Genomic DNA, 12,511 nt, shown 5'->3' on the forward strand with positions numbered 1-12,511 from the left:
CGGGGGGGACCGGGTGACACCGGCCGCGCGTGCGCCCGGCGCCGGGAGGGGCGGGGACCGGCCGCGCCCCCGCGCCGGAACAGGAAGGGCGGAAAGGCGGGCGGTGGCCGTCGGCCTGGGAGCGGCTCTGAGGGGTGTGCTCCTGACAGTGCGCCGGGCCTCGGCCTCGCAGCCGACCGGCAGCCCGGAGGGCAGCGGCACTGCGCCCTCAGAGGCGGCCCCGCATCGCCGGAGGGGTCCCGTCAGCCCCCGCCCTGCGAGCGGGCACGATGGAGCTGGACGAGCTGCTGCTGGACGAGGAGGGCGCCTTCTCTCTCAGTGGGTTCCAGGAGTTCACGGTGAGTGTCCGCGGCCAAGCCTGTCCTCAGCAGGCCCCCGGGGTGATCCGCCCTATTACCCGCCCCCAGAGAGCCCCGTGTGGCCGCACGCCCCGGCCCGGTGTAGCCCTGAGCTGGGTTGCGGTGGAGAGCACGGTATGAGAGGTGCTCTGGGCCTTCCTCACCTTCCTCTGTCTGCCTTCAGTTCCTGCCCAGGCACCAGCAGCTGAGCGAGAGAGTGCGGAAGCGACTCTATTATGGCTGGGACAAAGACTGCAGCCTGGATAATCTCTCCAGCCCCGTGGCAGGTGGGTTGCTGATTGTCCCCAGATGGGAATGCTGAGTCAAGGGGGTTGGAAGTAGCCCAAGGGGCCGAGACCAGTAGGTCACCTGCTTCCTCCCCAGCGCCAAATCCCACCCCTGCCCAGCCTTTCCCACTCAGCGCGGCACAGCAGGGCAGGATGCCAGAGCCTCATGGCTTCTGCTCTCTGTTTTGTTGCCCTGTCTGGCCCACTGCTGCATTTTTGACATCTCACTGGTGTGTAAAGTCCTTTAGGTTGTTTGTGAATTCCTTGGCAGAGCAGGTTGTGAACTTCTTTCTGATGAGAGCTCTCTTGGACAATTTCTTGTGCTCTACAAAACTCTGAGGGGTTTGTTCAACTTCTGGTTGTGAGCACCAAGGGGATGAGTTCTTGATGTGTGTTTGTATTGCGTTTTTATTTTTCTGTTGATTCAGCACTGTTTTGCAGGGCAGAAGGACATGGCTGGGTTAAGGCTGAGGAGCTGGTGCAGTTGATGGTGCAGAGGGGTAGAAAAAGGCAAGCAGTGGTTTGCTAGAGGGCCTCCACTGTGTGGTTCACTCAGCATTTCCATTAGCTGCTTTCTAGGGAGATGATCTGAAGTTGCCAGGAGGCTGTGTGAGATGTGCCTTGTCGAGGAGGAAGATGCTGAGTGTGTGGTACCAGGGCAGACCCAGGCAGAGCAGCCAGCTGCCTGGGTGCTGTTGGGAGTCACGAGTACCAACACAAGCAGTGCAAGGGCGGCTGGAGGCTCACGTTACATTGGGGTGTGAGATGGGACTGTTCCATGGATGCTACCACTGTTGAAAGTTCAAAGGGTACAGTCATGCAAGAAAACTGTTGGGGGCTATTAACTCTCAGTACTGCCTTGCACGCAGGAAATGCCATGACTCCAGCAGCTGGGGGCAAGAGGGGTGTACAGAGAATGTGTCTATGGGCTGATCTGCTTTTACAGCCTTCCTTCACTAGCTGCTGTCAAAAAATGGGGTTCAGGACTATGACATCTCTCTTGGTACAGTGATGCCATTGCTATATGGCAAGTTTATGGCACTACTCTTCAAACAAGATAGAGGCTTGTTGAGAGAGTCTGGAATAGCAAGAAAAGGTCTTTGGTAATGGGGTTTGGTTGCAGAAGGCAGTATGGGGCTGACTGAGGGGAGAAGTTGAAAAGTAAATTTGTTCCTTTGGAAACAGAAGAACAGTAACCACACTCAGTGTGCCGTAGCTGTGAGATGGGGAAACTGAGCAGCTGCTCTTCATGCCCTCTAGAGCAGGACACTCTTGTGAGTTGGGTTTGTGGGCTGAAGAATTTGGTTTCAGATCAGGACAGAGCCTGTAGGGATCACTTGGGATGTTGGTACTGCCTCTGTGGTGGCACAAGGGTGGCCAGGAAGGGCAGAGTGCAGCAGCAGTGGGAGAGGCTGGGAGCAGCCAATGGTGGATCTGTGTCTGCCTGGCTATACATTGTAGTAGTGGTGTGGCCTGAATGGTGTAGGGAGGTTCCTTAGAGCAGTGTTTTTCAGCAAGTAACTTGAGTTACTGCAGCCATTGTCTTAGCTGCTGGAGAGATGTAGAAAAGAGGGGTATGGTGATGCTTCTCATGGTACCTGGAAATGCAAAGCTGCTGGGATGAACTCTGCTCTCAAATCTGTAAGCCAAGGGTTTGGCAGCAATATGGAGTTGAAGTTTCCTGTCTAAAGTACTTCTTGCCAAGCCCTGCACTGTAGTGCTGCTGCTTGGGATGCGTGCAGGGAAGTGAGATGGGAGCTGCTGAAGCCATCTTCCAGTGTATGTCAGTCTCTGGCCTTTTCTGTGCTTGAATGGTGAGGCACGTCCTTGAGAGCAGGGAAAGCAGGCTGAGCTTCAGTTACACTGTAGCGCTGCTTTGATACCCTGTTAGTGCTTTTGGGCTCCTGCTCGCATGAGTACCTTGTAGGTTATCTCTGGAGTGCTGGGGCTGTGGTGGAGAGGAAGCTGGATTGGTGCTGATGACATCTGGAGGGGGAGGCTGGTTGGAGGGGAGCAAAGGACCATGAAGATGTGGTGTGACATCAGGTCCAAGAAGGCCTCCAGAAGGGCCGTTTGGGATCCCTTGGGGTGAGGGGAGGGTGCTTCTCTGCAGCTGACTGCTGGTGGTTCCCCGTGACACAGACCTGCTGATCTGGCACTGCCGCAGGGCCTTGGTCACTCACATCCTCTTCCTGCTGCGATCTGCCTGCCATGCATATTTGTTTGCTCCTCACTTGTCCCTGACCTCTGATAGGGTCTGTCTTACCTTCATAGTTTAAATGAAACTTGAAGGGCTGAGCAAATGCCAAGACCTGATGGGCTTGTGGAGAGAAGGGGAAGGGTGGGTGTGGACTGTGCCACATGGGGCTAACTCTTTTGGTGCTTTTCTGTCCTAGATATTGCTGTGGAGTTGCTGCAGAAAGTGGCTCCCAGTCCCATCCGCAGACTCCAAAAGAAATATGTGTCTCACGTATCTCGGTAAGAAGCAAAACCTGTCCCTTCATGTCCTGTGTCAGAACTTGGAGCTCTGGTTTTACCTGTGACTCACTTCTGTCCCCTGGGCCAGCCACCGGCTTTGTGCTTAGGCCTGATTAAAAAAGAGGAGCTGGGGTAGGTGGCTCAGATAGCAGGCACAGTGACTTCCTGATGCAGCCAGGTCTGCTTCGAGTTTATCCTGCTCTCTGGGGTGCACATGTGCTCTTGTTACTGGGAGTCTGTACTGGTCAGATCTGCAACTCCCTGGGTAACCAGGTTTGAATGCGGAGTCTCCTCTTGGCAGCTGAGCCCTCGCAGCATGCCTTGCTGCAGGCAGGACTGCTCAGTTTGGAGCTGTCTGGGCATGGGAACAGAAACCAGGGCTTTCTGCTACTCACCCTGTGTTCCCTGTACTTTTTGTTGGTACAGCTCAGGACATCTGGTACAGAGCTGGCAAGGCTGTGATTTGTCTAGCAATTTGCTAAACCTTCCTACTGCCTGCATGGGGAGGGAGCAGCCAAGTTGTGCCATGGTGCCTGAGACATTTGTAGCATTGGTTCTTGCCCTGTCCCCCAGGGAAGCTTGCATCTCGCCCTGCTCCATGATGTTGGCACTGGTTTATATTGAGAGACTCCGGCACCGGAACCCTGAATACCTCCAGCAGATCTCATCTTCAGACCTCTTCCTGATCTCTATGGTGAGTGGTGGGCAGGGGGGTAATTGGGCTGGAGGGAAGTCTGGAGGAGTGCAGTGGGGGCTGAGATCCTGTCCTTTGTGCTGCTTTTAGATGGTTGCAAGTAAGTACCTGTATGATGAGGGTGAGGAGGAGGAGGTGTTCAATGACGAATGGGGAGCAGCAGGGAAGGTGGATGTCCAGACCATGAACATGCTGGAGATGAACTTCCTGAGCGCCATTGTAAGTGAAACTGTCACTGCTGCCAACTGTTTCATGGAGCAGGGGAAAAGAGGCATTGAGGGGAGTCTGGATTTCTGTTTTTCCCTCACATGCTCTTGTGAAGGGATAGAGAAGGATGTGTCTGAGTGCTGGGTGACCTGTCCTGACTGCACTGACCTTTAACTGCTGTCTCGACAGGACTGGAGTCTCTACACAGATCCTCGGGAGCTGTTTGAAGTGCTGAGCTGGCTGGAAGGACGGTAGGTGTCAGGGATGGGGGTGATCCCTTCATCCATGTTGCAACCTGGCTCTACCCCTGCTTGGAGATAGCCCTGCTGCAGTGAAATAAGAGGTTGGGACACCTGTGAGCCTTTGCTAGGCTCTGCAGCTCCCTTCTACGGAGCATAAGCAGGGTCTTCTCCAAGCCTGCCTGGGCTGAAGCTGCTTTGGTGGGTTAGGTCCATACCACATCCACCATTCTCTTCTTTTTCCTTGCAGCGTGGCTGAAAAACAGGGCATGTGGCGTGGCTGGTTCACCTACACGGATCTGTGTGTTCTCATGGAGCAGTCCATGTGGCAGCATGTGCTGGGCCAGTTCTACCAGCAAGTGGTGAAGGTAAGGGCATAGGAAGAACTCAGCTGCTTGGAAGAACATGGGACCCAGCAGGCCATGGATTTGGAGCAGGATGCTCTTTTCCACTGGGAGCAGCATCTTGGTTTCCTGTTGAAAACGGAAGCTGTCAGAAGATACTGATTTGGAGCTGCACTGCCTGAGGCACCGCAGCCTCGTGCTGGGTAATGTGCCCTATGCTGGACCACAGCCCCATAAGTCATGATACAAGGGCATGGTGGTGGCATGGAGGCAATTGTGTGCTGGCTAGGGTTTTGAACAGGAACTGTTGGCTTTTAGCTGGGGCATTTAGGTTTGTGGTATTTAGGCCCTGCTTTGGGCAGGCTGTGTGCCACCCACCATTAGCAGTGGGGCTGTCTGCTCTCGGCATCCAGCCCTGAAGCTGGCAATGCTTTTTGCCATCATGACTGCTGGGTTGATCATGACCATGCTGTGTCATGGCTGGCGGGGGTGCTGCTGGAGGGGATCTGGGCTAACATTTGGCTCCTCCTTAGCTGGCCTGCCTCCTGGGTGTGGTGTACCTCACTGGCTTCGCCGCCATCTTCGCCTCTGTCAGCGTGGTGCACCGGTCCGTGTGCATGAGGAGCATCAGCCCTGCAGCCCCCCGGCCTGCACTGTTCCCTGAGGAGGGGAGGTGCCAGCTGGATGCCCAGGCAGCTGCAGCCCCTGGCCAACCCCAGCCCGAGCTGCCCAGTGTCTCCTCAGCCAGCTGCACCTGTTGCCTCAGGGAGAATGAGACGACCAAGGAGCCACGTCGTGGAGGTGTCACAGCGACTGCGCTCTACCTGTGGGGCAGTGTGATGACAGCTCTGTCCTACCCAAAGGCACCTGATCTAGCCCAACACAGGAGCCTCCTGCAAGGTCCTTTCCGGAAAGTGCCCACTGCCTGTGAGAGATCCAACCATACCACACCCACTGCATCCCCCAGCCAGCCTGGCCCCTTCGGACTTACTGTGCTCCCGGCTCCTCCAGTGCTCCACTGCCATGCCTGTTCAGCCACTGCAGGCCCCACGTGGTATGCAGCCCCCAACCGTGAGGACTGGCTGGACCCCCTGGGGCTGAAGCAGTGCTTCTTGCATACTGCTATGGATCTCAGTAGAATCAAGAGCTTCATTTTTCCCAGCTAGGAGTACAGGACAGCAGCCCCTTTCCCCTTCTCTTCTAGTGTGGCACAACTCACTTCCTTGTACTTCTGGGACCCCTGATCCCTGGAACTGCATGGGGCTGGAGGCCCCTGCATTACTTTCAAACCAGCACTTGTGTCCCCCCACCCATGGCAGGGATGTCCTTCACTTAGGGGCTGCTGGGACAGGTTGGGGTAGAGCTGGCTTACTGGGGTGGGAACCTACTAGCTGGAGGGTAAATATGCGTTGCCTTTGGGCTGGAGTGCTTGTGCAAAGGAGGTATTGTACCTCTTCCTGTAGTGAGTGGTGTTGGACAGAGGTGGCATGTGGGATGTAGGAGGTTGGGGCTGTGTGTGCAGGGTGGAGGGGCTAAGGCAGTGACCCCAGTGAGAAGGTGGGGTGCCTGGCATAGGGGAGAGGAGGCTGAAGGAGGTGGGAGTGAGCTGGCTGATCATAGCAGTACTTTTATTTGGGGGCTGTTAGGCCACTTCTTGGGACTTGCAAAAGTAACACCAGGCAGGTACCCTGATGTGAATGTGCCCTGCTGGGCTTGGTGGGGGTGAGGTGTGGTTAGGGCTGAACTTCCTTATCCTGCTTGTTTTGGGTATTTTGAATCTGGGGTGCTCTGTGACCCCATCCCAAACCCCAGCTGTCTGTGTCTGAGCAAACAGTGCCTGATTGCTCCTCAGAGTGGGAAGAAGGCACCTCATCTCACTGACTAGGCCAGCTCATAATGCCCCTTCTTTTTACTGTCGATTTTACACCTGTTTTTCACTCTTTTGTAGATGCAAATCTCTTCCAATAAAAGTAGTTCTTGCTGTGTGCCTGCCTTGTCTTGCTGAGCTGCTCCATACTGGCAGCATGCCTGCACCAGTGGAGCCATGTCCATGCAGCTGTGCCCTTGCTCCTGGAGCCACTGTGCAAGGCAGATCCTGTGTGCTGCCAGTGAGCCCAGGAGACCTGCAAGGGCTGTCCTGCAGTCTCTCTCTGGTGACTGGAGGGATATCAGGTCCAGTGCAAGCAGGGACAGCAGGACAGAGGTGGTTCCCCATCCTTGGGAATGTAGGGAATGCATGTTCTCTGCTGCTCTTTGCTCTCCAAAGTCTTACCTGTTAATGAGTGAGCCTTGAGTAGCAAGGGCTTGGCCAGGTCACTGGCACAGCCACTTCTGCCCCATGACAAAAACACAAGCATCCCCTGGGATCCTTTCCAGCCAAGCAGGGCAGCTCTTGTCCCTGGTATCCTTGTCCACTGGCAGTATTCAGTACTCTCCTAGGAGAATGGCAGACATAATAGACTCCTGTTAGAGACCAGCGTGAACCCGGAGGCCAAGGGATGCTGTGCTGGGGAGGAACAAGCATGAGCAGGGCACACTGAGGCTGGAGGATGCTGCTGGTGGGAATATTCTAAGCACCTGGAGGAAGAGGTGTTGAGGCTATGGCTTACCCAGCCCACAGAGGCAGTGATGGGACCCGGGCTGTGGGTAATTGGCATTGTAATAGTGTCTGATATCCTGGTTGTGGCTGCCTGTCACCTGGCTCTTGTGGTGACAAACCAGGATGACACATGCATTCCTGGCCACAAGGGCAGGTTATTCACCAACTCAAGTTAATGGCTAACCCTGGGGCAGCTCCTGCAGAAGGTGGAAGTTCAGCCATGTGAGGATTTGTGAGGAGCTCTTGGGGGGTGGGAGCCTGCCCATCCTCTCTGCACCAAAAACTGGGAGCGGTGTGGGGAGGCAGCAGCATGAATAGGGGCCATGGAAGAACGCTTAGAGCTGGGAGCCCCATGCTCACATCCTGCTCCTCACAGAAGATGTGCTCCTGGATGCTGAGCTGCTGCTTAGCCCTCCAGGTAAGGGGGGGACTGTGGTGAGCAGCCAGAGAGATGGGATGATGAGGAGAGGGCTGGGATCCTCTCAGGTGGCAGGGCAGGGGCTGCATTCTGCCAGGCAAAGGGTGTGTGGGGCTCTGACCAGTGTGTGCTGGGAGGGGAGTGGGCAGTAGTGAGTGCTGCCCAAGTGGTGTTAGTAAGCATCCCCCCTCTCAGGGGGACTGGGTATGGGGAGCTGCAGCTCTGGGTGCTGCAGGGAGTTGTGACTGCTCCATCTCTTCCCTGCACAGCACCTGGCCGTGCAGACCTCCTTGGTCTGCATCTTCCACCTCCTCCTGCTGCCCACCCTGCCCCAGGAGCCACCTCATGCCCAGACTACCAGCAAGCTGCTGGCACACAGCCTCTTTGCCTGTGGCATCTCCACTATGCTGCAGACCACCCTGGGGAGCCGGTGAGCAAGGGGGATGAAGGGGTAGCAGCTGTCACCAGGAGGAGGGGAACGCCATGGCAGAGTGCATCTGTCTCCTCCTAGGATGTGGGAAGGGGCACAAAGAAAACCTTACTCTGCATCTCTGCAAAGTTGTTCCTTCCCTCTCACACATACCTCTAGAAAAACTGCTGTGCTTTCCTTCTAGCTTCTCACTGCCTTGCTCCAGCATCATACACAGCTCCTTCAGACCATCTGGTGCTTGTGCTGCCCACACAGGGGCTGGAGATGGGATTTGGCAAAGCCTTTGACCTCTGCACACATTCCATGTGCTGCCACTTGGGATGTACTAGGGCACATGTAGAATATGGGGTGACCTCCTGCCACTCTGGGGTTCTTATCTGCTTCCCTTCCCACCACTGTTTCTCTGGCAGCCTGGGCTCTTGGAGCAGCCCTGTTCCCTTCCCTATCCTGCCTCCCTAATGTGCCCTTGTTGTCCCCTTTCTCAGGTTGCCGCTGGTTCAAATCCCATCCTTTGAGTACTTGGTCCCTGCTATGGTGCTGAGCTCCCACCTGTCCCACGGTGCCAGCACAGACAGGAATGGTGAGCACAGCCCTGGAGCCTGTGTCCCTTGGGACCTGGGCCATGCTGGTGCCAGGGGAATGGCAATGATGAGGTGCCTGGTAGGTCGGGCAGGGATGAGGGGTAACAAGGAATCCTGCTTGCTGATGGTGCACAGCACCCTACTCACTCCTGAGTGCACTTGCAACTTGTAACTTCCCCTGGGTCAGGGTTTATGGGGATGGGGATGCTGGCACACTGCTCCCTCTCCAGCCAGCAGCCTCCTTGCTGCATGCTCTTGGACACGGCTCCAGGAGCCCAGGATCCATGTATCACACCCTTCCAAAATTCCCTTCCAGGCACAGCCATGGCCAGTACATGCCCTGCACCACACTGCACAGTCACAGGGAGCTGGGCTGACTCGCTGCGAGAGGTGGGTGCTCCTGTGTTGGGATGGGGGTCCCCATTCCATCAGCTTTCCACTTGTCACCCATATCCCTGTACCCTCAGTCTCTTTTTCTGCAATTTGCCATGAATAGAGGTGCAAAGGCAATGGGGATCACGAGGCATGTCCATGTATGTTTCTCTGTGCTTGTGGTGAGCAGAGCATGTGAATCAAGTAATTCTGCTTGGGCAGTGGGAATGTGGTCAAGGGAAGGTGTTGGACTGCCCTCCATGTCTCCTGCCCCACAGACCCATCCTTTCCTCTTTCAGGTCTCTGGAGCAGTGCTGATCTCTGGGCTGATTCAGTTGGTGCTGGGAGTGTCAGGTGTCTGTGGGTGGGCAGCACGGCACTGTGGGCCCATGGTCCTGGCCCCCAGCCTCTCCATCATCGGGCTGTCCGCATACAAGGAAGCTGCTTTCTTCTGCTCCACCAACTGGGTTGTAGCACTGCTGTACGTGAGCCTGGGGACTGTACTGGTGTGTGGCTCCTAGGGCTTTCTTTCACCACAGGAAGAGGGATGGGGCATCCCTGCAGTGCACGGCACACACTTGGGGCCCCATCACTGACTGATGCTGTGTGGTGACCTATACTCACTCTCCTAGGCTCATGATCCTTGCTGTCACCTTCTCCCAGCACCTGCGGTCCTGCCGCCTGCCCTTCTGTGCCTGGCCCCACACTTGGGAGGGCTCCACAGAGCCATCAGTGCCCACCCTGGGCACATTCTCGGTACCGTGGCTTGTCTACTCCCTTCACTGTGACCAGGCTTCTCTCTCCAAGCCTGGCTCTTTGGTGTGGGGTTAGATGAGTCCTGGAGCACAGGCAGGGGTGAGAAGTCTTGGTGCAGCTCCCAGAACATGAGTGCTGCTGGGTAAGCACTGGGGACCTAGGGTGTTGAAGCAGAACAGCTTGGGATGCTTCCTGCAGGGATAAGGGGAGATGTGGCATAACTTCTTGGGAGATGGGACAGGACAGGATGGGGTGCTGGCCTGGGCAGGCAGGGGAGGAGGGTCCTCTGCTGAAGGTTCCTATTTTCCTTGCAGGTACTGCTCCCATTTGCTGGTGTCTGCATTGTCTGTGCCATCCTCAGCCACTTCCGCATTCCCTGGGAATCACTTGACCTGGCAATGGCACAGCTGTCCTGGGCCAACAGCACCTTCAGTGCCCCTTGGGTCCACATCCCCTATGCAGGTGGGGGGCAGCAGGGCTGAGTGCAGCCATCCACCTTTGGACAGGACCTCTATTCCCTGTCCTTTTCCTTCTGCTACAGGAGAGTGGAGGTGGCCACTGCTCACCCCCCGGGCACTGGCAGTGGGCATCGCCATGGCCATCAGCTCCAGCATGAACTCAGTGGGCTGCTATGTTCTGTGTGGGAGGCTGCTGCGAGTCCCCCGGCTGCCCCCTCATGCCTGTAACAGGGGGCTTTGCATGGAAGGGTTGGGCAGCCTCCTGGCAGGACTGCTGGGCACCCCGGGGGGCACGGCCTCCAGCATCGCCAACACCTGCGCCACTGGCCTCACGCAGGTATGCCGGGGAAACGGGTTGGCAAGGGATGGGGAGGCAGCGGAGCGGGTGTGTGGGACTTGTAATGGCCAGGCTGCTCACCAAGCCGGCATTGGGAAAGGCAGGTGTATATAGCAGAATGAGGCAGGAGACAGCAGTGGGTGATGCTACCCATCCTCACTTTCCTATTTTTCTTTCTGCCAGGCTGGCTCTCGCCTATCGGTGCAAGTAAGCGCGCTGGTGTGCATAGTGTTGGGCGTGTCCCCAAAGCTGGCAGGGCTCCTCACCCGCATCCCGCTGGCGGTTCATGGTGAGTGCCCTGCCCTGTCCCTTGCTGCAGCACCCACAGCCTGCCTGTCACTGCCTGACTCCTGCTCCTCACAGGAGGGGTGCTCTGTGTCACGTACGCCGTGGCTGTGGGCACGGGGATCTCCTACTTCCAGTACACAGACATCGACTCAGGGAGGAACATCTTCATTGTTGGCTTTGCCATGTTCATGGCACTGCTGGTACCGCGGTGGTTTGGCACAGCTCTGACTCCCCTGGCCACAGGTAGGAGGGACATTCTGCAGGCAAGGCAAAGCCTTGAGTCCTATGGTGTGGTGACCACACATCTCCGGTGTTCAGGGAGGGTGGGTCAACTCATGGTAGCAGGCAGCTATCTCTTCAATCCCTGATTCTGCCATGGCTGCTCCTGCTCCTTTCCCCTGGTTGGGCTGGGACATCCTGGCTGATTCTGGCACTGTCCCTGCAGGCTGGGTGCCCCTGGACCTTCTCTTCCTCTCCCTGCTCATGGTGCCTGTCTTCTTAACTGGCTTCTTGTCATTTTTTCTGGAGAACACCGTCTCAGGTGAGGAGCTGCTCTAGGTGCTCTGCATCTTCCCTGCTCTGAGGACTGGATATGTCTATGGGAGTGTTTCCAAATCATCAGCTCTGCCTCCAGGCAATGCTGCTGAGCGTCCTGGGGCTGGTGTGGGCTGGGAGGAAGCACCTGGAGGAAGAGGCTTCCATTTCACTGCCTACCTCCCTGCTTGCAGGAACACTGGAGGAACGAGGGTTGCTTTCTGAGCAGCTATGGAAAGCCAGAGCTGGTGACTGTCACCTCCATGAAGAGAGGGGTGAAGCCAGCCACGCACATAGGTTCCCCACTGGGCTGAGTAGGCTGCTACCATCTTCCTTCAAAGCCTTTCCCTGCTGTTTCCTCTGCCCAAGGAGTGAGGAAGAGGAGGAGGGCAGCTGTGCCACCAAGGAGGGGGCTGCTGACCCAGGGGAAGGTACACACCTGCTCCCCAAACCCAGCTCTGGGGAGCTGCAGCCAGCAACAAGGCCAAGCCAGACAGAGATGCCTGCATGGCACACTGTGGCCTGACCCTGTCACATGGAGACACCTCATGTGAAAACTGGGCTGTGCCCTCAAGGCAGCTTGTGAGCCACTTTGCTCCTCATTTCTGAAGCCCGTGAGGAATGGAGGGATCCAAGCTTCCACCCTCCCAGCACAAGCCTGATTTCTCTGCTTAAGAGTGAGATATAAAAAACTTCAACCAACTTTGCCATTTCCATGGGTTTCCTTTCCACATGGGATTTACTTAGGGAAACCCCTGGTGACCTGAGGACTGAGACTAGAGGGCAGGGCCACCTGGTGCTACTGCAGCTGACGATATGGGTACCTCTAAAATCCACCAGTGGAGTTGACTAGGGGAGGGCTCAGTGCTTTGGCCAGCCATAAAGGACTGTCACTCTGGCTCTGCTCAGCTGCTGGTACTGTGCTCAGGAAGGACTGGCTCTCCACCTCCTCCCTGCTGTGTCCCAATTGTGCCTGTGGCCCCTTGATGCCCATGGCACCAGGTAGATACCAATGCTCTGGCACTCCAGGAAGCTCCAGGCTGCCGGTGCGACTCAGCTCAGTTTCCCAAAACAATGAACACCCTTTCACCTACAGTAGCATGGTCCCAGTAGTGCTCACCACATAAATACTCCCTAGCCCTTGCTCTTTT

At 56.4% G+C, this 12,511-nt stretch overlaps 2 protein-coding genes across 3 annotated transcripts; both read left to right on the plus strand.

Moving 5' to 3' along the window:
- Positions 1-61: 61 nt before the first annotated feature.
- Positions 62-6,572, plus strand: CNPPD1 (cyclin Pas1/PHO80 domain containing 1). Its single transcript, XM_085066736.1, has 8 exons — positions 62-338; positions 523-625; positions 3,022-3,103; positions 3,677-3,797; positions 3,888-4,016; positions 4,194-4,255; positions 4,494-4,611; positions 5,121-6,572. Exons 1-8 carry the CDS (start codon positions 270-272, stop codon positions 5,751-5,753), a joined length of 1,317 nt encoding a protein of 438 aa, XP_084922862.1. The 5' UTR covers positions 62-269; the 3' UTR covers positions 5,754-6,572.
- A 443-nt stretch (positions 6,573-7,015) lies between these two features.
- Positions 7,016-12,062, plus strand: SLC23A3 (solute carrier family 23 member 3). 2 transcript variants are annotated; one of them, XM_085066732.1, is made up of 12 exons: positions 7,016-7,604; positions 7,874-8,034; positions 8,520-8,614; positions 8,932-9,005; positions 9,287-9,468; positions 9,620-9,743; positions 10,058-10,205; positions 10,285-10,538; positions 10,722-10,827; positions 10,902-11,069; positions 11,272-11,367; positions 11,555-12,062. In XM_085066732.1, the coding sequence occupies exons 1-12, from the start codon at positions 7,497-7,499 to the stop codon at positions 11,884-11,886; spliced, it is 1,848 nt and encodes a 615-aa protein (XP_084922858.1). In that variant the 5' UTR covers positions 7,016-7,496; the 3' UTR covers positions 11,887-12,062. The 2 variants fall into 2 exon arrangements, with proteins under 2 accessions (XP_084922858.1, XP_084922859.1); XM_085066733.1 differs by having other exon boundaries at positions 10,961-11,069; positions 11,555-11,720.
- The last annotated feature ends 449 nt before the right edge of the window (positions 12,063-12,511 follow it).

The sequence above is a fragment of the Lichenostomus cassidix genome, chromosome 7 (assembly GCF_008360975.1).
Source record: "Lichenostomus cassidix isolate B80296 chromosome 7, HeHo_3.0, whole genome shotgun sequence".
Classification (NCBI taxonomy): domain Eukaryota; kingdom Metazoa; phylum Chordata; class Aves; order Passeriformes; family Meliphagidae; genus Lichenostomus; species Lichenostomus cassidix.